Below are 23069 nucleotides of genomic sequence, written 5' to 3'. Positions count from 1 at the left end.
GACTATATGTGCAAAGGCTGACAGCTGGGTCCACGACGGCAGCAAGGAAGTGCCTCCTTATTACGCGAAAAATAATGATTCCTCCACCTCATAGCAGGGACCCACCGGACGGGCCACCGTATTTCGCGAGAAAAACGTTTCTCCCCTGACTGCTAGGACCCACCGGACGGCCACCGTATTGCCTGAAAAAACGTCCCCCCGCTGTCAGCTCGGACCCACCGGAAGTGCCTCCTTATTACGCACAAAAAAAATGAATACTCCCCCTGCTGGTTGGGACCCACCTTGGTGGGAGGCTGCCTTGTGCGCCTACTAAGTTGACGGGGATGGAGTGCTTTGTCAACTTAGTCAATATGAACGATTCTAACTCCAGTGAATGTACGATGTCCATTCAACGGCCGTAGTGCTTCTTCAACCTCTGGTCTTGTTGCTCCAGCCGCCCAAAGCAGCGCCGGTCTTGCCGCATGCTCCTGCCTCCTGTGGCTGGCTGTACTACCGCGGAGGCCTCACCTCCCCCTACTATTCCCACCGCTGACCAGGCCATCCCTCTACTCACCCACACCCCCTCTTATTCTACGACGACGGCAGCCTCACACCGCAGCGAACGAGTGAACCCTCATACTCCTCTACGCGTGGGCATCCACTGCCGCGTCTTTCTCGGCTCCGTGTCGTCCCCTTCCTAGGCCTCGCCGTCGTCCACCGTCCTGGTGCTCTCGGCGTGGCGTGGTCAACGTGGTCAAGGAACGGCTTCCATCGGACATGGACTATATGTGCAGAGGCTGACAGCTGGGTCCACGACGGCAGCAAGGATGTGCCTCCTTATTACGCGGAAAATAATGATTCCTCCACCTGACAGCAGGGACCCACAGGACGGGCCACCATATTTCGCGAGAAAAACGTTTCCCCCTGATTGCTGGGACCCACCGAACGGGACACCGTATTGTGCGAAAAAACGTTCCCCCCGCTGTCAGCTCGGACCCATCGGAAGTGCCTCCTTATTACGCACAAAAAAAATGAATACTCCCCCTGCTGGTTGGGACCCACCTTGGTAGGAGGCTGACTTGTGCGCCTACTAAGTTGGCGGGGATGGAGTGCTTTGTCAACTTAGTCAATATGAACGATTCTAGCTCCAGTGACCGTACGATGTCCATCCAACGACCGTAGTTCTTCTTCAACCTCTGGTCTTGTTGCTCCAGCCGCCCAAAGCAGCGTCGGTCTTGCCGCATGCTCCTGCCTCCCATGGCCGGCTGTGCTGCCGCGGATGCCTCACCTCCCCCTACTATTCCCACCGCTGGCCAGGCCATCCCTCTACTCACCCACACCCCCTGTTATCCTGCGGCGACGGCAGCCTCACACCGCAGCGAACCAGTGAACCCTCGTACTCCTCTATGCGTGGGCATCCACTGCCGCGTCTTCCCCGGCTCCGCGTCGTCCCCTTCCTAGGCCTCGCCGTCGTCCATCGCCCTGGTGCTCTTGGCGCGGCGTGGTCAACGTGGTCAAGAAATGGCTTCCATCGGACGTGGACTATACGTGCAGAGGCTGACAGCTGGGTCCACGACGGCAGCAACGAAGTGCCTCCTTATTACACGGAAAATAATGATTCCTCCACCTGACAGTAGGGACCCACCGGACGGGCCACCGTATTTCGCAAGAAAAACGTTTCCTCCCTGACTGCTGGGACCCACCGAACGGGCCATCGTATTGCGCGAAAAAACGTCCCCCCCGCTGTCAGCTCGGACCCACCGGAAGTGCCTCCTTATTACGCACAAAAAATGAATACTCCCCCTGCTGGTTGGGACTCACCTTGGTGGGAGGTTGACTTGTGCGCCTACTAAGTTGACAAGGATGGAGTGCTTTGTCAAACTTAGTCAATATGAACGATTCTAGCTCCAGTGACCGTACGATGTCCATCCAATGGCCGTAGTGCTTCTTCAACCTCTGGTCTTGTTGCTCTAGCCGCCCAAAGTAGCGCCGGTCTTGCCGCATGCTCCTGCCTCCCCTGGCCGACTGTGCTGCCACGGAGGCCTCACCTCCCCCTACTATTCCCATGGCTGGCCAGGCCATCCCTCTACTCACCCACACCCCCTTTTATTCTGCAACGACAACAGCCTCACACCGCGGCGAACCAGTAAACCCTCGTACTCCTCTACGCATAGGCATCCACTGCCGCGTCTTCCCCGGCTCCGTGTCGTCCCCTTCCTAGGCCTCACCATCGTCCACCGCCCTGGTGCTCTCGGCACGGCGTGGTCAACATGGTCAAGGAACGGCTTCCATCGGACGTGGACTGTACGTGGAGAGGCTGATAGCTGGGTCCACGGCCGCAGCAAGGAAGTGCCTCCTTATTACGCACAAAATAATTATTCCTCCACCTGACAGCGGGGACCCACCGGACAGGCCACCATGTTTCACGAAAAAATGTTTCCCCCTAACTGCTGGGACCCACCAGCTACATCTTCGCACGCAAGGAAGTGCGTCCGGGTAAAAAAATGATTCGCCCCCCTGACTGCTGGACCCACCAGCTACATCTTCGCACGCAAGGAAGTGCCTGACAGTTGGGACCCACCTGGTCGAAGCGTACGTAGCATTGTCATTCTGGTCGCGAACATGTACGTACATACTGGTCGATGTAGAGGCGCGCACGTGTCGTAGTAGAGGCGCACACATAGCATGTACACGTACGTACAACGGCCAGTGTGCAAGAAAAAAATACGGCCACGTACATACATACGGGAAGGGTCTCGAACGCCTACTCGCGCATACGTACGGCCAGGGCTCGTGTACATGGCTGGGTCGGAACGGGGAAACAGCGTTATCGTCGAGTTCATGGGGAGTCAACTGGCTGGGTCAGAACGGAATGCGTCGTCGTGTTCATCGGGAGGGCTTGGACGGAATAGCCGATGGAAACGAGACCTGGCGTACCGCAGAATGGAGGAAACAACCTTGTGTTTGACCGGGCACGTTCAAAATGGGATCCTGTTCATCTGGAGGGGTCTGGCGTACCGCAAAACGGAGAAAACGGACCTCCTACGGTCGAAATGGGGTCCTGTTGATCGGGAGGGGTGTGGCGTACCGCAAAACGGAGGAAACAGACTTGTGTTGGAGCGCTACGGTCGAAATGGGGGTCATGTTGGCGTACCGCAAAACGGGACTCCACGGAATACTGTTCATCTCCACCGTCGACCCCCTCCAGCCTCCACGGGCTACTGTTCATCCACCCTCGACCTCCTCCAGCCTCCACCTGCGACTGTTCATCCATGGGTTCCTGTTCATCCAGCCTCCACCGCGCGCTACTCCACCGGCTACTGTTTAACCAGCCCTTTCCACGGGCTCCTGTTCAACCACCCCTCCACGGGCTCCTGTTCATCCAGCCCTCCACGGGGTGGTCCTGTTCATCCTGCCCTTCACGGGGTCCTGTTCATCCAGCCCCAACCGGCTCGATCGATCGGGGTCCTGTTCATCCAGAGGCAACACCACGGGGTCCTGTTCATCCACCCCCACCGGAAACTGTTCATCCAAACCCCCCAGCAACGCTCACTGTTCATCCAGAGGCAGTATCGATCGGCTTCAGTTAGCAGTAGTAGCGAAGGAATCGCTCAATCTGGTTCAGTTAACAACCATCGATCGATCGCTCGGGTTCAGTAACGCGTAGCCTGCAGTGCAATCGCTCGGGTTCAGTTAGAGCCCAATGCCTCGCACCCACGCGAGTGCGTGTACGAGAGAAACGCGCATCGCTCGGCCCCGACCACCCACCGTAACCGGGAACACCCCGATATTTTCCTTGCCCTCGCTTCTACAACGGTTTTTTCCGTCATGGACGGCCCAAAGAATGTCATGCAGCTGCGTCTCCGGCCCGCCCAGGACGAAAAGCTCATTTTCTGTCATGATTTTTTGTCATAGAAGTAGGACCCCATCACATCTATGATGATACCGGGTTTTGTCACAATTATCATCACAGAAGTGTCATAAGTATGACAGAAAAAATTTCGTTCGGCCCAAAATGTCACGGATGTATCTTTTTTTTTGTAGTGATAGTGTGGTGCTATTTGGTCTGTTCTTGATGAATCTGGACCAAATAGTTTTAGTACCGTGTTTTAGTACCGTGTTGTGCCAGTAGTTTTTTTTCGAGAAAACACAAAAGACCTTTGTGTTTCATTTCATTGAAAAGGAAGGAGTTTGGGTTACAATCCTCCTAGGAGGCAATCATACAATGCAAAAGGGTGAAATCAGTGTACATCGGTCTGGTGTGTGAGAGCACGAAGCCCCAGTGCTCCGGCTCTGGCCCAGAGGGCCGCTTCCTCCTTGATCTTGGTCATCAGTGCAGCAATTGAGGGGCTGGCTCTCTCGAAGTCACAATCATTCCGGTGTTTCCAAATCATCCAGGGTATGAGCAGGGTCGCGGAGGCGAGGCCCTTGCACATGGGCTTTGGCGTGAACCTGTGCAAACATTGCAAGTTGCTAAACATGTTGGAGTTATGTTAACCCTTTATTGACTGAAATCGGTTGCTCTTTACAATGCACGAGTATAGTTCCATTATTTGTGTGCTGCCATATACTACATGTCAAAGTACATGTACTACCCAGCTAAAGTGTATTGATATATAATACTTGAAGTTGACAATCTACAATACTTGAAGTTGACAAATAGTTGCACACAAGGTTTAGGAACACTCTTGCGGCGTTTTTAAACGCCGCTTAAGTGGTATGGACAAAGTCAACGGTGAGAGCAAAAAAACAGGAATCAATATATATTTGAGACTGCCCAAGGCAAAAAGCTACTCCGTAGGTGTTAACAAAACTACGATAAAAGGCATCCGTTGTCTCATGTAGCATAACTAGCCATGTTTTCCTTGTCAATACCTTTCTTAAATTTAAGACCATGGGAGCTCAATTTTTGCTGTTTGGTAGTGATGTAAACGCTCTTATATTTTTTTACGGAGGGAATCCGCTTAATAATTTCTTGTTCCAGCCCCACCATGCATCCTATTTTATCCTGCAGGGAAGAAAAGCTTTGAGCCTGTTAAAGTGTATGTACTAGTTAAACCTGCTGTCCTTGAGTTGGCAGTAATCGATCACCTTATCCTAATTATCTAATTCAGTTTGTTTAAACTTTGCAGATCAAAAAGCATGCTAGCTAGCTAGCACCCCTTTGATCAAAAAGTTGAGCCCGGCCGGCGAGTATGATCAAAAAGTTGATGCAAATTAAAGCTCAAGGACGGACGAACTGTAGTAGGGTATTACATATATACAGAGACCATTGAACTACTCAATGCTGGCTACAATACAATGTATGTTGAGAATGGAACGATCGATCGGAATAGAATAAAAGCAGCAATCATGTGCTTTTCTTTTCATTTTCCAACGAAATCATCAAAACAAAAACCTGAGAAATTAAGCACAACCATACAAGCATCCTTTTGATCAGTACAAGCTTCACACTCTGTTTTTTTTCCTTTTCCAACGAAATCATCATCAGAACAAAAAGGGACCTGAGAAATTAAGCACAACCATACGTAGCATATAAGAGTATCACACACAAACAAACCTAGTGTTGTTGTAAGCATTTGATCATGCATGACACGGATCAGGGGAGGATGCAACCATACCATACCATATGTTGTTGCAAGCATTTGATCATACTCCAGCGCAGGGCAGACGCATATAAATCAGGGGAGGAGGCAGTTGGCGGTGATGGCGCGGTAGAAGCACATGCGGAATGTAGGAGCGTACACGAAGATGCTGGCGTGGCACTTCCAGGCGAAATGCCCAACGCATGGCAGTAGTTCGTCGCTGATCTCTACGCCGATGCAGTGGTCCTCCTTCTTGGCCTCCTTGTCCTTGGCCAAGCACTTGTCCTGCAGGACGGCACCGAGGAAGCATGGCTGGAAGGTAGACTCCCCGGTGACGGTGTTGATGGCGAAGCACGTCAGTGCGGCGTTGGCGACGCAGGCCGTCTTTGCACTCTTGGTGCTTACGCCGACACATAGTTTGTCCTCTGCCAGCGCCCGTGCCAGCGCCCGTGCCGGTGCCGGTGTGGCGGAGACGCCGGCGCCGCATATGAGCACTAGGACAAGGAGGGACTGGAAGGTGGTGGCCATCGAGCTTAAGCTTGGTTGGTTTCTTCTTCTTCTTCTTCTTCTTTTTTCTTTAGGGGAGGGAGGAGGAATCGAGCTTGGTTTCTTTCTTTCTTTCTTGGGTTGATGAAGAGACTTAGCTTCAGATCCCCATATTTATAGTTGGGCTAATCGTCCATGGAAATTTAGATTTCTCATTTTTGTTTTTTTTGACGTCAGCACACAATGCAAGCCCAACCTAGTACTGAACATAATCTCATAGCTTAGATTCTAGCGAAAGCGACACAATATGCACAAGGCCATAGTTTAGATTTTGGTGAGAGCGACATTAGGTACCAGATCCAAAGTGGTGGATTGAATTGAATGAAGAAAAAGAAAACATCATAATCCATCCTAGAAAGAAAGTACATATAGTACTGAAATAAAAGTATGTTGGCCTCCTTATATTTCATGGCAAAAATACTCGGCCAACTTGAAAAACACTCTGCAAAGACCAGAAACTCATGTGGCTCTTCAAGACCTTCTAGATTAGTTCAACTTGTGTGGGCTTGATATGTTTGTGTTCATTCGCCCAAATGTTCCTACAAAAATCATCAGGGAATCGTCGACCAATAGCAGATGGATTCTCAAAAGAGAAACATGCACCCAAACTCAATGCGGTGTATTTCGACTCAAAAACAAAAATTATTATGTGATCAACAACTCTTTAGATGAAGTATAAACATTTACGATGTACAGCACGAAAGATATCTCCCAAAAAGCACTTTGACTTTGACTCCACCTCTCACAGACATAGGAGCTTGGCAAACAATTTCATCGCCATGAGCCAAACCACAAGTACAGATCTGAAACCAGACATTAGAAAGGAAGCATTTCATCGCCATGCACTGAATGAAGGTCACATGCTAACCTATACTATGGCTGAGGACCACCCTACCTTGCCCCCACAAAGAGACCACCATACCAGATTTATCCACATGCCGATAACGAGCTAAAAATGAAGAGAAAAACCATACCGGATTAATCCACATGCCGGTAACGAGCTAAAAATGAAGAGAAAAAAAACATAATATACATGCTAGCTGAAAACATTAAAAAAAAACTGCGATGTGATTACTTAGGTGGTGCCAAACTATATCACCAACGGGCAACATTTAACTACACTAGTTATGTCTGGAGTACTGTTATAGTAGTAAAGTTCACAACAAAGAAGAGGATCCACGCTTCACTCATGTCGGTAACCAATAAATTAGGGATTTTTCCTCTTTTTCCTGGACAGCTCAGATCCTGTTGGATGGCCTCTCTGTCGAGACCATTGAGTTTGACGACAGACTCCACTTGCCCTTTGAGCGTATGAAGCTCCCTCAACCCGTAGCAACCATGACACTGTAGTTAGTTTCACAATCTTTGTCGACAAAGACAACTATTTATGTCACGATTGATTGACAAAACAAAAGCCGAAACAGAGGGTACGTGTCTGAGGCCGATATAACGTCACAATCCTACAAGTATATTATCATCAAACAGAGGAGAGGAGGCTTTCCCTTTTCCTCCTGGCTGGCTAGATTCCAAGCTCAACCCGGCCCAACCAACGTACACACGTACTCATCACACTTGTCCATCTATCCATCGTTTTTCTTTCTAACTTGCATCTTCCCTCTCAACAACCAACCACTTTGGTTTGGTACTAGTGATTTGGTTGGGGCCTGTCATTGCTGGCCTCTTGAGAGGAAATTACGCGCGCATTTCTTTTTCTCAAAGGAAAAAAAAGAGAAAAAAATGGCCTTACTTGAACATGATCTATTCTAAAAAAACCCTCATCTTCATCTTAAAATTTTTAAAAAATTTCTCGTATCACTTGAACATCACATCCATCTCAAAAAGAAAGAAAAAACCCTAAAAAACTTTACGCAGAAAGAAAAAAAAATCTCACTTTCATCTACCAAAAAAAATGTCAAATAAAAATATGAACACCACATCCATCTCCAAAAGAAAAAGAAAAAGCCTAAAAACTTTTCTCAAAAAGAAAAAGAAAATTGCCACTTCCAAAAATAATCTCTAAAAAAACTTTTCTCAAAAATAAAGTTTCACTTCCATCTTTCAAAAATAATCTCAAAAAGAAAATCCAACAGTTTATCACCGCGGCCAACCAGCATGCACCACGTGGCCATGCAGGCTGGCCGCCATTCTCCCACGCGTTAATGTGTGTGATATGAATACGCTTTCCTTTCTTCCCTTTATAAATCCAATAAAAGTTGATTTTTTTTGGATAAAGGATGCTTTTGTTAACTTATAATGTAGCATCAAGTAGATACAAAAGTGAACTTATGGTTAAGTTTCAAGACTGAAAAGATTTGGAAGGCGCGCGCAAAGCTTAAGGCTACTCATAGTGGGGAGTATCATATATTAGTATTATACATATGATAGAGTAGTATCATAGATTATCATTTAATAGATTATCATAGCATAGTATCATATATTACTAGTAGTGCATAGTATCATAGAGTACTACTCCCTTCGTTTAGGTGTGTAAGTCATCTTACGTTGTGCACCGCGACCAAGGCGGAGAGGAAAACGAGAAAACTTAATGTCTTTTTGCTAATTAATAGCATTGCATGCAATGAACTAACCATTGCATGTCATGTTTGATAGTCTCAAGTCATTGAAAGCATGCACGGCCCACATCTTTTATTGGTTGATATGTCACAAAACAAGAAACGAGGAGAGAGTTAATGTACCGTGCCTAAGTGTTTTGGGATTATTTGGTTTTCGTAAGGTGACTTACACACCTAGACGGAGGGAGTATCATAGATTATCTTATTTATTGTCATGCATGACACAAAGCAGCATATCATTTAATATGATAGGGTATTGACCTATATTACTCTAACCCTCTCTCTCTTCTTTCATTTTCTTTGCCACACCAGCGTGTTTGCTATTCCCAAATACATGATAGTACCTAAAATACCACCATTATGACTAGCCTAAATGTAGGTTATTTTCCTCGCTCGTGCTTCGTGTACACATTCTTACCGCCCATAATAATCTAGCCAGGAATCCGCATCGGCCATGCTGCCCCCGATTTTGACCAACCGAATAACCATCCCTTCCGACTGTTGAGTATATATTTTGTGTTCCATGTATATTCGTATTGTAGCCCACTTCCTAGTTGTGTATAGTTGATGTTAATACCTACCCTGTAATTATATATACGTGCACCGGTACCTCATCAATACATCGATTATTGTATTGCCAACTTGTCCGTCTACACCCACCAACACCCACGGCTCACAACACACTCCCACTTAAAAATCGAGCCCACCCAACACTAATTCTCTTCACACTACTCCAGGGTGTGACTGAGTCAAAATCGAGGGACACAATCCAAAATCAACGATCCCAATATTGGATGCGAGGCCTTTAAAATTATGATGCATGGTGATATAGAAGATGTGTTCCTGATTTTCTTCCCCCATAATACAATACGACAACAAGGCAAAGCTGAAAGATTGAATGGACTTTTTACACAACTCCTTGCATTTCCTATGTTCCATATTATATTATTATTAGTAGGAGGAGGATGTAGCAAGGATCTTTGTGCCACACTCCTGATCCGATGCTCTGAACGTCCTTGAACTACATATTTATCTACAAATATACAATTCTAATCCTTGCCGATCGATCAGGGAGCTTGATTGACAGCTGATATACGTATAAAGAAGAAGAAGAAGAAGAAAAGAATGAAAGAATTGTTTGATCCTTCCTCTCTAGCTCTAGCTAGGCTAGCCAGTTGTTGAGGTGGTGAGCACGCGCGCGTGTCCTCATCAATGTCAATGTCAGAGGGAGGGAGGGAGGGAGGGTCAGAGTGCGACGATGGCGAGCAATGCGAGCACGGCGATGACGGCGCCCCACGCGGCGGCGGCCCTGGCGGCGCCGGAGTCGTCCTGGTGGGTGAGGTCGTGCCGGCCGGTGTCGATCATGATCTTGAAGCGGCAGGTCCCCCGCGACGGGTTGGTGGTGGTGACCACGGAGAGGTTGTTGAAGCCGCAGGATCCCTTCTGCTGGCTGGCGGACTGGAAGAACTGGTTGAAGGCGTAGGAGACGTTGCCCCGGACGTCGAGGCCGCCGCAGGAGGAGCCGGGGCTGAGGCTGGTGCAGTCGGCGTACTGGCACGCGTACCCGACGGCGCCGATGATGGCCGGGTCGGTGGGGCTGGCGTCGGGGCGGAGCACGCACCACTGCTTGGAGAGGTACCTGACGCCCTTGGCCGGCACGATGCCCTTGCCGCCGGCGAGCCGGAGCGCGTACTTGGGCGAGCCGTCGTAGTTGAAGACGCCCCAGTGGCGCTCGAAGTTGCCGGGGTCGACGCTCTTGGCGTCCTTGTCCAGCAGCGCGAACACGTAGACGTCGGGCATCTGGGGCCGGCGCGGGGTGCCCTTGCCGGCGACGATGCGGTCGAAGAGGCCCTGGTTGAACTTGTGCGCTCCGGCGGCGTTGGCGTTGGCGTCGCCGTCGGTGGGCCATCCGATCTCGCCCACCACGACGGTGATGTTCCCGAGGCCGTGCTTCTCGAGCGCGGCGACGAGGGTGTCGTAGTTGGCGTCGAAGACGTTGGTGTAGAGCACGTTGCCGTCCTGCACGCTGGCCTGGGAGGGGGGCGCGCCGGGGGCCGGGAAGAAGGCGTAGTCGCGCGGGAAGTTGGCGTCGGCGTCCATGGAGAGGAAGGGGTAGATGTTGATGGCCAGCACGCCACCGCTGTCGAGGAGGAAGCGAACGAGGCTGGTCATGAGGGCCGTGATGTCCGGGCGGAAGTCGCCCGAGGAGGGGCGGACGTCGAGCGACTCGTAGACGTCGGCGTTGAGGGGCACGGTGACGCGCACCTGGCGGGCCAGTCCGGCCTTGACGAGCGCCGCCTGCATGTTGTGCACCGCCGGGAGCGTGGCCGCCGAGAGCATGTTGCGCACCTGGCGTGGTGACGATGATGATGTTCTACCGGCGCAGGGCTTCGTCTAAACTCCGCGACGATATGACCGAGGTGGAATATGGTGGAGGGGGGCACCGCACACGGCTAAGGAACGATCCGTAGATCAATTTGTGTGTCATGGGGTGCCCCCTGCCCCCGTATATAAAGGAGCAAGGGGGGAGAAGGCCGGCCCTAGGAGGGGGCGCGCCAAGTGTGGAGTCCTACTAGGACTCCCTAGTCCTAGTAGGATTCCACCTCCCTTGTTGGAGTAGGAGAAGGGGAAAGAGGGGGAGAGGAAGAAGGAAAGGGGGGATGCGCCCCTTGTCCAATTTGGACCAGAGGGGGGGGGGGGGGGGCAGGCCTCCTTCCTTTTGGCCTCTCTCCTCTACTTCCGTATGGCCCAATAAGGCCCATATACTCCCCGACGAATTCCCGTAACTCTCCGGTACTCCGAAAAATACCCGAATCACTCGGAACCTTTCCGAACTCCGAATATAGTCGTCCAATATATCGATCTTTATGTCTCGACCATTTCGAGACTCCTCGTCATGTCCCCGATCTCATCCGGGACTCCGAACTCCTTCGGTACATTAAAACTCATAAACTCATAATATAACTGTCATCGAAACCTTAAGCGTGCGGACCCTACGGGTTCGAGAACTATGTAGACATGACCTAGAACTATTCTTGGTCAATAACCAATAGCGGAACCTGGATGCCCATATTGGCTCCTACATATTCTACGAAGATCTTTATCGGTCAAACCGCATAACAACATACTTTGTTCCCTTTGTCATCGGTATGTTCCCTTTATCGAGCAGAATTATATGATTTGGTCTTTGTTATCTTGTCTCCATGCTGGAAGAAATGGGAATATATGCACTAGTTTTTACATTCTTTTGTAACTAGGTAGGGTTATTGTTGTGAAGGGCTTAAAATCAGAGAATGGTTTGAGTTGTCGATTGTTTTTGTGCTGAGATCAAAATGCATGTGATTAGATAATGCGGTACTCTGGCATGATATAGTGACTATTCATCATGGTTATGCTTCCGTTTCAATTGTGATTCAATGAATACGCTTCTTGGTAGTATTGGTAGGTGATTCTTTGTCTTCTTTGATAGGATTGAACAAGAAAAGAGTGATATTCTCTACATGATTTCTTACCAAATGTTAGTGATGTGCTTTGTGGTACTGATAAGAAGTGTGGCATGCTTGACCTATTCCCATGTGCTGGTGCTGCGTGCAGTGAATATAGGAATACGATGGCTTGACTGATTGTGACTTGCCACAGAGCTTATTTTAACAGAGCATCATGGAAGAAGCTTGGTTTCAAGTTGGTACGGTCTACTAGGTGACGTTTGATTTTATAGGCCTTTTTTCACCAAGGCATGGGCTTGTGTAGTGTTGTCTTGGTGATGTGCAATGTGTAGTATTCCGTTCTTAGATGGTGAGGGATGATGTTGCATTGCTGAATGGGTTCCAGAACATACATTCGAGAATTTTTTTTCATTTGGTTTGGTCAATATTTATCATGATTTGCTTAAATCATATGTGTCGTGGAGTAGCTTCAAATGCATGTGTCGTGCATAGTGCTTATCTACCCTGAATACATGATTACATTCTTTACAGCCATGGAACTTTGCTCACTTGTTTCCCCAAAGTTGTTCTTCTTCATTTGTGTTCTCCCCAATGCTGCAGAGGTGGCGTAGGTAAGATAAGGCACTCCCTTCCTCTCCTATGCTTCCTCTTCTGTTCTGTGTCTCCATGGCCATCGAGCCATGGTAGGTTCTATACTGGCCATGCAAATTTCTAGGGTTTGAGGCTATGGTGATGGTATGTTGTGATAACTAGTGCCACTATTTCTCTTTTGCTCTTTGTGTCCACATCCATTGTGTCGTGGTGAGCTCCGTGCTCGCCATCGTGCCATGGAAAGCTCTAGTCTTTTGGGCTATGGTGATGGCCGCCCTTTGCGTGGATTTAGCCCCGGAGAATAAGTTTTTTAGTTTGACTTGTGGTTTATAGAATCAATTAATACACAATCCAGCACTATTTCTGGTTTGTCTACCGGATTTTTTCATTATTTCCATGCAGACTATGTATGCGATGCACTTGAGACTTGACCTCTACCTTTCAAGTTTTGATAAGCTCGAATATTGTTATGCTATAATTTTGTGTTTTGTACATTCGAGAGAGATCTGACTAGGCTGTTACAGGTTGAGGGAACTTGATAAGCTCAAGTGACATGTGGAATTTGGTTTGCCAACTAGAAGGCGCTCGGCATCGAGACGGTCCAGCAGTCCGTACACGGTGTGATGATAAAACTTCCATGAATGCATCAGCTACAACTACTTGGGTGAGTCCCTGATCTGGGCTCCCATTGTATGCGTCCTACATCTTGCTTATCAACCCTCAACACATGGTTACATTCTTTAAAGCCATGGACCTTTGCTCACTTGTTTCCCAAAGTTGTTCTTTCTTCATTTGTGTTTTCCTCTTGCAGATGCGATCGTTGTTGTGATAAAGCTGCAGTGGTGGTGTAGGTAAGATAAGGCGCTCCCTCCCTCTCATGTGCTTTCTCTTTCGCTCTGTGTGTCCATGGCCATCAATCCGTGGTAGGTTCTATGCTGGCCATGGAAATTTCTAGGATTTGGGGCTATGGTGACGGTCTGTTGTGATAACTAGCGCCACCATTTCTCTTCTTCTCTTTGTGTCCACGACGTGTCATGGTGAGCATTGTGCTCGCCATCGCGCGATGGCAATCTGTAGTTTTGTTGGGCTGTGGTGATGGTCACCATTTGAGTGGATTTAGCCCTGGAGGACTAAGTGTTTTAGATTGCCTCATGGTTCATAGAATTTATTAATCCCCAATATGGCACTATTTCTTGTTTGTCCACTGAATTTCTTCATTATTTCTGTGTAGACTATGTATGCTTTTTTGCCAGTTGCAATTAATTGTTCGCGGTATTTGTTCTTGACCTGCATATTTGGAATCAACTGGCCAGGAACCAGTCAAATTTTCTTATTTGTAAGGAAGGTATGGGGGAAACAAATAATACCCTTTTGACATTTTATGAGATAAAAGTGAGATAGAATAATCTGCCATGTGAAATCATCATATATTCCCTATCTGTGTTGGGCATAAACCAGTCATATCTTCCTAACTTAGTTCTTGCCGTGTATCTAGAAACTGGTTGCCTGAAGCTATTCCCCAACTTCATTGACCTACTGATATAAACCTTGATGGATTTTAGGTATTTCTTAGCTTGGTTGGCCTACTGAGATGAACACTTTTTCTTTTTTGTGAGACTTTGAGAACAGAGTCGTTGCTCTATTTGTAAGGTGTGCGGATGCATATTTGAGTCTTAGACTCCGCGGTGTCTCAGGTTGTTTCTTCTATATATAAAAAATGCCGCCAAGTGCTCCTGTTTGGTCCCCCTTTTCATATTCTGAAACCTTGAAATATAACTTCCTGTAATTTTGTTATCATTCTGCATTTCAAGAACCACCGATTGTAAAGTTGATTTGTAAATCGTTTACGCAATCTCTCGTGTTGTGCATAAGTGTTAAGAGTGTAAAGTTTCATCCAATTCCTTTTTTTTCATGAATTTTAGGTTATTCTTTGAGGTCTCCTAATCTTCTACAACCTCGGCAGTGGTGGCTGCCTCTTCTTGGTTCAGGTAAGCCCTTGATGTCCTATCTCTCTCTTCCTCCGACATGGTGTCTGGCCATCAAGCCATTGATTTAGTGTTCAGATCTACGGTGGTGGTCTTTCGGCGGTCCATCAAGCCATTGATGTTCGTCCCTATTAGCTGGCTGCGTTGATTGTTTTGAAATGTTAAGCATTTTGGGCAGCTAAGGGTTTAGTTGGATTCAAAATGTGAAAACTAAGCCCTCGAACTAACCAAATGTTGTCTCTCAGCTATGGAGCAAAATTATATGATTTCGTCTTTGTTTATTATCTTGTCGCCTTGCTGGACGCATGATGGTAACCATTTGAGTGGATTTAGCCCTGGAAAATAAGTGTTTTAGATTGCCTCGTGGTTTATAGAATCACTTAATCCCCAATTTGGCACTATGTCTAGTTTGTTTACTGAAAATTTTCATTATTTCTGTGTAGACTATGTATGCGATGCACTTGAGACTTCTGTACATGCATGCCTCGAATATTGTTATGCTATAATTTTGTGTTGTGTCCATTCGAGAGAGACCTGACTAGGCCATTGCAGGTTGAGGGAACTTGGTAAGCTCAAGGGACACGTGGAAGTTGGTTTGTCAACTAGAAGGCGCTCGACATCGAGACCGTCCAGCAGTCTGTACACGGTGGGATGATATGGGCTTACATGACTGCCTCCTCAGCTACAACTACTTGGGTGAGTCCCTGATCTCACCTTCGTCCTTTGTTTGTTTTAGGCACTAGCTTTTGAGCTATGGCCATGCCTTGCTCTTTTCCGGCCATCGAGCCAACGATCTAGTGGTTGTTGTCTGTCCTATGGTGCTATGATGTTAGTGTTTTCATGTTCAGGTTTAGTCATTTGCTATGTGTTAATGATGATGGTGATTCTTGCAAATGATGTGCAAGGCAAATTTCCAGAGTTGGATGAAGAACTGTCATACTGGAAGTTACTTGGTTGCTTCTAGTTGCTATTGTCTAGTAGATGATAACTGATTTACTATGATTTCTTAAGCTATCTCTAGTGTTGTGCATAAGTGTTAAGAGTGTAAAGTTTCACCATGTTTTCCCAGGTAATTTAGCTTATTCTCTGAGGTAGCCTAATCTTCTACAACCTCGGCAGTGGTGGCCACCTCTTCTTGGTTCAGGTGAGCCCTTTATGCCCTCTATTTCTCTCTTGCTTTGAGATGGTGCCTGGCCATCACGCCGTTGATTTAGTGTTTAGATCTGCGGTGGTGGTCTTCTGGCGGGCCACCACAATCATGTAAGGTTGTTGGATTGATTCTTTCGAAATGTTAAGAATTTTGGGCAGCAGAGGGCTTAGTTGTATTCAAAATGTGAAAACTAAGCCCTCAGCTATGGATCAAAATTACTCCATCCGTTTCTAAATACAAGACCTTTTAGAGATTTCAATACGGATTATATGCGGATGTATATAGACACATTTTAGAGTGTAGATTCACTCATTTTGCCCCGTTGTAATCAGTATTATAATCTCTAAAAAGGCTTATATTTAGGAACAGAGGGGGTACGATTTAGTCTTTGTTTGTTATCTTGTCGCCTTGCTGGACAAAATGCGGTGGTTTCAGTCCTCAAAAAACTAGCAGCAGTGTTCACATGAGCGGCGGTATGAAGGGTGATGAAATAGTAGATCACTTCCATGTTTTTTGTATTAATTTACATTATTTGTCTTGGCTTGGAAGTTTCCATGTTATTGTTAATTGTTTATAGTATTTCTTCTTGACCTGCATAGCTGCAATAAACTATCATGAACCAAATGAATTTTATTATTTTTAACGAAGGTTTGGGAGAATCAAATAGTACCATTTTGGCATTCTGTGAGGCAAAATAGTCATAGAAACAATCAGTCCTGTGTAATCAATACATTTACCCTATCTCTATTGGGCATACACCGGCAATATCTGCCTAACTTAGTCCTTGATATGTATCTAGAAACTGGTTGCCCAAAGCTATTTCTTACTCGTTGACGTACTGAGATAAACATTGGTGGATTCTAGGTATGAAACCCACTTTTCATATTGTGAGGCTTTGAGAACTGAGCAGTCACTCTATTGCGAACCTGTGCAGGTGCACGCTCGTGTCTCAGACTCCACAGGGCACCCAGGTTGTTTTGTCTATAAAGAAATGCCGCCAAGGGGCTCCTATTTGGTCCCTTTTTTTATATTCCGAGACCTTGAAATATAACTTCGTGTAATTTTTGTTATCATTCTGCATTTGAAGAACCACCAATTGTAAAGTTGATCTGTAAATTGTTTAAGCAATCTCTTGTGTTTTGCAGAAGTATCAAGAGTGTAAAGTTTCATCCAGTTCTTTTTTTCCAGGAAATTTAGGTTATTCTTTGAGGTCTAATCTTCTACAACCTCGGCAGTGGTGGCTGCCTCTTCTTGGTTCAGGTGATCCCTTGATGTCCGATCTCTCTTTTGCTCTGAGATGGTGTCTGGCCATCAAGCCATTGATTTAGTGTTCCGTTCTGTGGTGGTGGTCTTCCGACGGGCCACCACAATCATATGAGAGTGCTGGATTTTTGTCCTAATTAGCTGGCTGGATTGGGTGTTTAAAACTGTTAAGCATTTTGGGCAGCAAAGGGCTTAGTTGCATTCAAAATGTGAAAACTAAGCCCTCGAACTAATCAAATGTTACCTCTCTGCTATGGAGCAAAATTATGTGATTTGGTCTTTGTTTATTATCTAGTCGCCTTGCTGGACCAAATGGGAATATATGCACTGGTTTTTGACATCATGTTGTAGCTAGGTAGGGTGATTGTTTTCAAATGCTTAAAATCAGAGAATGGTTGGTTAGAGCTGTTGATTGTTTTGACCCGTGATCAAAATGCATGTGATTAGATAATCCGGTACTATATGTCAGAACATTTGGTCATGATATAGGGTCTGTTTTGCTTTTGCCCAGGTTGGCCCTGCCAACGCACGGGCGAGCCAAAAAATTGGCATTGCTTTTCTGCGCCTGCGTCTTGCCGTCGCGTTGGCAAGAAATTGAACCGGAGACCCGAGGGCAGCATTGACAACGCATGGGCTTTGATCCAAACACCGCTGGGGCAGTTGGTCAACGCCAATTATTTGGCTTGGCAGGCTGGGGCTTCGAACCAAACTGGCTCATAGTGACTATTCATCATGGTTATACTACTGTTGGAGGTGTGATTCTACGGATATGCTTCTTGGCAATGTGAGTATTGGTAGGTGATTGTTTAATAGGATTGTACAAGAAAAGAGAGATATTCTCTACTAGATTTCTTACCAAATCTTAGTTTTTGTTCTTTGTGCTGCTTATAAGAAGTGTGGCATGCCTGACCTATTCCCATGTGTTGGTGCTGTCCGCAGTGATTATAGGAATACGATGGCTTGACTGATTGTAACTTGCCATGGAGCATATTTTAGGAGAGCATCATGAGATAATCTTGGTTTCTAGTTGGTACTGTCAACCAGGCGAAGTTTTGTTTTATAGGCCTTTTGCCACCAGGGCATTGGCGTGTGTGGTGTTGTTTTGGTGTTGTGCAATGTGTGTATTATTCCGTTCTTAGATGGCGAGGGATAAAGTCGTATTGTTGAATGGGTCCCAGAACACATACAACTATTGTTTTCAATTTGGTTTTGTCCATAATTAATATGATTTGCTTAAACCATAGATGTGTTGAAGTAGCTCCAAGTGTATGGGTCGTGCATAGTGTTGATCTACCTTAACACATATTTACATTCTTTAGAGCAATGGACCTTGGCTCACCTGTATATATTTATTTTGTCAGCATGCACCTCTTGTTGTTGACGCATTAGAGAGAGGACCTGACACGTCCCGGCTGTTTCTTTGAATATTACAGGAGATTATAGCTACGGGGAGAAAAAAAAAGGTGGAAGTCGCAGGCTAAGGGAAGGGAAAGGTGATACTCCACATGGGATCGATACCAGGCTGATGGGCTCGATCTCAGCTGGGCAGTCGAGGAAAAACAGGGGAAGGAAGGAGGTGAAATTAAGGCCCAAGTTTTGTTTGCCACAAGACTTGTTCCTTCAAGGGGCCAGGCCATATTTATCTTGCTGCCGCGGACACATGTTTTTTTTTATGGTTGGTTTATGACGATTCACAACAAAAGTTGGCATGCAGGCAGGTTGTATGATTAAGTTTGTGTGGTCTGCACTTTGGGTTGTTGTTGATGTGTTTGTGAAACATAGATATATATGCAATCAAAGTGGGTGTATGTCAAGTTTTCTTTGTTTGGTATCGAACCCAAGGAGCGTATACATATATACTTTGAAGTTGTCGATCGAAATGGTTGTATGTATTGAACTCACTCATCTACTGGTCCTTTCCTTGCTTATTTATATTTGTGGAATTTGCCGTGCCTCATTGGATTTATTGTGTGCCTAATTATCAAACATCATTTTTTGGAGGAACTTGGCATATATAGATTGAATTGATGATGAGTTATGTATTGGCTGCCCCAAGTTGGGTTAGTTATATTAGTTCCCCTGTATGTAGAATGTATCCGAATGTATGTTATTTCTCCCTCGTCAATAATCCAGTGAAACATGCATATTCATCTGTCCATCATCAGGTTTGGGTATCTCTTGTACAGAATGAACACAAGTTGGCACCATGCATCAAAGGAAGAAACTTAACAATTAGCCGATATACATGCAAGCATCAAAAACACACTTTGATATGCATATACTCCCTCCGTCTCATAATGTAAGATGTTTTTTTGACACTATATCAAACAATTAGTTGGACTCTTTTCTCTCTTCTCTCTTCTCTGCCTTCACGCTTTGCTTGCCAGTGATTTGGCTGGATGCCCTGGTTGATGGAGCAAGGGTATTCCGGCTCAAAAAAAAAAAAAAAAAGAAACCAGAAGCTCCTTAATTCTCTCGTCTACGCACGCGCGCTTCATCTCATCTCCGTTGTGATCCAACCATTGGCTAATGCTTCCATCCACGTCTAGCGGAAGCTCCTTAATTCTCTCCTCCACTAAACTCCCTTTTCCTTTCCTGTGAATGAAATGAATGTGTGTCTAGGGATGCCCATCAGGGAGGGAGCGATGGAGGGCCTTGCTTGCGCCACCTCACCGATCCGTGGCACTTTGTCCATGGAGCGCGCCCCTCCTAGCTTGTTCTACTCAGCACGCCCGTGGCCATCTTGTCTTATATATACAACAAGTAGTCATGTGTCCGCGTGCGACTTGGACTTGGATCCGGCTCTGCTCGTTCAATTCAATTTCCCACTGTAAGCAGTTCAGTTTAATTTTATGGTCCGACTGTCCGATTCCGCCGTTGATTCTCACAGACACAGGTCGCGCGCGGTTGAAGATGGGAGCGGGCGGAGATCCAATCCATCATCGTCGTCGTCATATTGATTTCCAACGGTAAATCTCTAATTCCGCCATTGTTTCGCGGTTCCTCTACTCTGAATTTATAGATGCGGACGGGAAACAAGAGATAAGATGTGGCGCATTCGATCAGTCAGTCAGTGCGGTTTCAGTTTCAGTTTCAGATAGGTTGGCCAAGGAGTGCGGTTTCAACTCTGCATGCAGATCAAAAAGCATGCTAGCTAACTAGCTAGCACCCCTAGCTTTGATCGAAAATGTCAAGGGAGCCGAGCCTGAGAAGAGAGATGCGATGCAAACTAAAGTTGAAATCTTATAAAAATTATTATCATTTCCTCATCTTTCCACTGGTCTGTACCTATAAACCGAAGGAACCCATGTGTTGTCTCAGAAATCAATTAGCCGAATAACATAAAAACTGGAGATCTAAAAAACTAAGCCAAACGCTCTATACATGATCAACTTAGTTATGACCACAGTTCTCAGATAAAACATTCGAACATTCTAACGTATCATGACCACTCCGTGCCTTATTTACCTGAGACTTTTGGTCTGCAGTAATTAGCAGAGTTGAACCTGAAAACTTGAGTAGAGAAGTATAAGCATATGGTTTTTTTAGGTGAAACACAAAAGTAGAAGCATATGTTTTCCTAGGGGAAACAGAAAGTTAACTGGAAGTGACCGTGTGGTACCTGCAGATCATCGTGTCGCTGGGCAGCGGGCCATGGGACCAGCTCTTCGGCGGAGGGAACGCGCCATCCTTCTGGGTGGCTGCCGCGGCCTCCTTTGTGGGCGGGCTAGTAGCCATCCTGGGGCTCCCGCGGGCCCGGCTCGGGCCGAAGAAGAAAACCACCCAACGATGATGATTCGAGCTGAGTATACAGAGACATTGTTATGTTGCAGACAAGGAAGGAAGGCAGGTTGGTCTCAAGTTGCAACCATTCATTCTTTGCACACTGGTTCAAAGACACCGGGAACGCTGCCTACACTACACTACACTACACTTGTCATCATCAAGTTGGGTTCGGTTCAAATTCAAGGCCAAAAGTAGGAGGGCTCTGGAATTTTCCTCCATGAGCTCTATCGTCGCCTTTTTTTCGCTTGTCGGTGTGAAACATGGTCGGTCATATGTTGTTGTATATCGGATATTTTGCCATTTTGTCGGAGATTATCAACCAATCAATAAAAGTTGCAGGGTTTTGTTTGAGATTATTGTTCATGATTTCCTTTCTTTCTTTCTTACTTTGGCCTTGTTGACAAGGGAGGCCTCAGCACGCCTGTACCGAGACATAATACATCTAGCCTATAGCGTGGACATATTGGGCAGGTCTAACACTGTAGCTGCGTGCAAGTTTTTTTTAATTATTATTATTATATTTTCACTGTTTTTGTTCAGGTCTTCTATGGTTTTATCTTTCACTTTTATTTTTTTTCTTCGGTTTTCACAGGATTTCTTAGTTTTTTTTAAAAACATGTCTAATTTTTCTTACACGTAGTATACTTTTTGTAGTGCACAGAATGAACATTTTACATACTTGTTTAACACTTTTTAAATACATATGTATTGATACCTATTTTTTTCATATGCATTGTATATTTTTGGTATATATCTACAACTTTTTATAACACTTCTAAAGTACATGATTAACATTTTTTATATGCTTTTTTTTGAAGATTATTTTCTTGAATATGTGTTAAACAATTTTATATACACATTGTTGAATGATACAAAAACATTCTTAATTGTGTGAATAATTTTTTCAAAATTGTATAAACATGTTTTTTAAATGCCACGAATATATTTTTGAAACTCGTGAGTATATTTTTAAATGCAATGCATTTTTTGAATGGTATGAAACATTTTTTTAATGCTATCAACATTATGACAAAAGTTGCAAGAATATGTTTTTGACACTACATAAACGTTCTTTTAACGACAATGAACGTTAAATATAGTATCTTTTATTTTATAAATAAAAGTAACAAACAGAAAAGGAAAAATATTTGTGCACATCCAAAAAAGACGGTTCTTACGTGCGCAGGTTAAAGTCTCCGGTTGTGCACTGGGCATGGCCCATCGAATAGGTGGTGTAGGCAAGCTCTATCCCGTCTCGCGTCAGCGGGCGCCCTCTTATGTGACCCGTTCTGCGTCAAGTTGCTGCGCTTCCACACAGGGCTCTTCATTGGCGGGCTAAGTGGGCCGCGCCGCGCGTTTCCTTTGTGCCGCGGGCGTTTCCCTGGTTCGAACTGTTTTATTGTTTTCTCTCTGTTTTTGTTGTTTTGGCTGCTTCATTTGTTTCTGGTGTAAACTAAAGCATGTAAAAGCTTAGACAAGCACATGCTCCCTCGCTTTTAAAACAGTAAAAAAATGTTAGAGCTTCTCTAGAAACTTATTCTGCTGTTTGAACCTTCTTTACAACTGCAATTAACCAAGAAAGTATCATTGGGGCAATGTGAAGAAAAAAACATTAAAATGTATCTAAACAGTACATAAAAGCTTAGAGCTTTACAAACTGATTCTGCTGTTTTTTACCTTCTTTACAACAGAAAGTGAGCAAGAAAGTATCACTGGGGCAACATGAAAAAAACATAAAAATGTATTATTAAGGAAACATTTTTCCATGGAAGTATTGCTTTCTGTTGAAATGTTTCCTTGCAGTGGAATTTCGGAAAAAAATTTATATGAGACCAGGTCTCACGGTTAGCACGTGAGACCCGCCTTGATGGATGACACGTGGCATTCACAAATCACAAAGCATCTAATCTGCACCCCCTCTGAATCGGGGAGGGGGCAGATTAGATGCTTTGTGATTTGTGAATGCCACGTGTCATCCATCAGGATGGGTCTCACCTGCTAACTCGTGAGACCTGGTCTTCTAGAATTCTTTTCCTGGAATTCCCCTTGAAGTTAAAAGTAATAATATCGATGAGACCCTTCTGAATAAAAGGGAAAAAATGTTAGTTCAAAATGGGGAAAAAATATTTGGATAGGTAAAATGTTAAGGAAAAAAGAAATATGGA

The 23069-nt window shown here is 45.6% G+C and overlaps 1 protein-coding gene and 2 long non-coding RNA genes across 13 annotated transcripts; 2 read left to right on the top strand and 1 right to left on the bottom strand.

Moving 5' to 3' along the window:
• Nucleotides 1-9796: 9796 nt before the first annotated feature.
• On the bottom strand, nt 9797-11143 carry LOC123106247 (glucan endo-1,3-beta-glucosidase 5-like). The gene has a single exon (XM_044528463.1). The coding sequence runs from the start codon at nt 11021-11023 to the stop codon at nt 9929-9931; it is 1095 nt and encodes a 364-aa protein (XP_044384398.1). The 5' UTR covers nt 11024-11143; the 3' UTR covers nt 9797-9928.
• Nucleotides 11144-11897: 754 nt separating this feature from the next.
• On the top strand, nt 11898-18672 carry LOC123101905 (uncharacterized). 11 transcript variants are annotated; one of them, XR_006448638.1, is made up of 11 exons: nt 11898-12368; nt 12661-12740; nt 13245-13384; nt 13532-13571; nt 14643-14708; nt 15258-15401; nt 15775-15849; nt 16790-16826; nt 17044-17115; nt 17630-17902; nt 18552-18672. It is a non-coding gene; the product is annotated as an uncharacterized lncRNA (long non-coding RNA). The 11 variants fall into 11 exon arrangements; XR_006448645.1 differs by lacking the exons at nt 11898-12368; nt 12661-12740 and adding exons at nt 15554-15658; nt 16655-16719 and having other exon boundaries at nt 12823-13384; XR_006448640.1 differs by lacking the exons at nt 11898-12368; nt 12661-12740 and adding an exon at nt 16655-16719 and having other exon boundaries at nt 12821-13384; nt 15554-15849.
• Nucleotides 18673-19642: 970 nt separating this feature from the next.
• Nucleotides 19643-21260, top strand: LOC123106246 (uncharacterized). Its single transcript, XR_006451248.1, has 3 exons — nt 19643-19948; nt 20032-20087; nt 20747-21260. It is a non-coding gene; the product is annotated as an uncharacterized lncRNA (long non-coding RNA).
• Nucleotides 21261-23069: the final 1809 nt, after the last annotated feature.

Source organism: Triticum aestivum, chromosome 5A (genome assembly GCF_018294505.1).
Source record: "Triticum aestivum cultivar Chinese Spring chromosome 5A, IWGSC CS RefSeq v2.1, whole genome shotgun sequence".
In the NCBI taxonomy this organism is placed as follows: Eukaryota; Viridiplantae; Streptophyta; class Magnoliopsida; order Poales; family Poaceae; genus Triticum; species Triticum aestivum.
The sequence above is the reverse complement of the archived record's forward strand: the minus strand, read 5'-3'. Positions and strand labels throughout refer to the sequence as shown.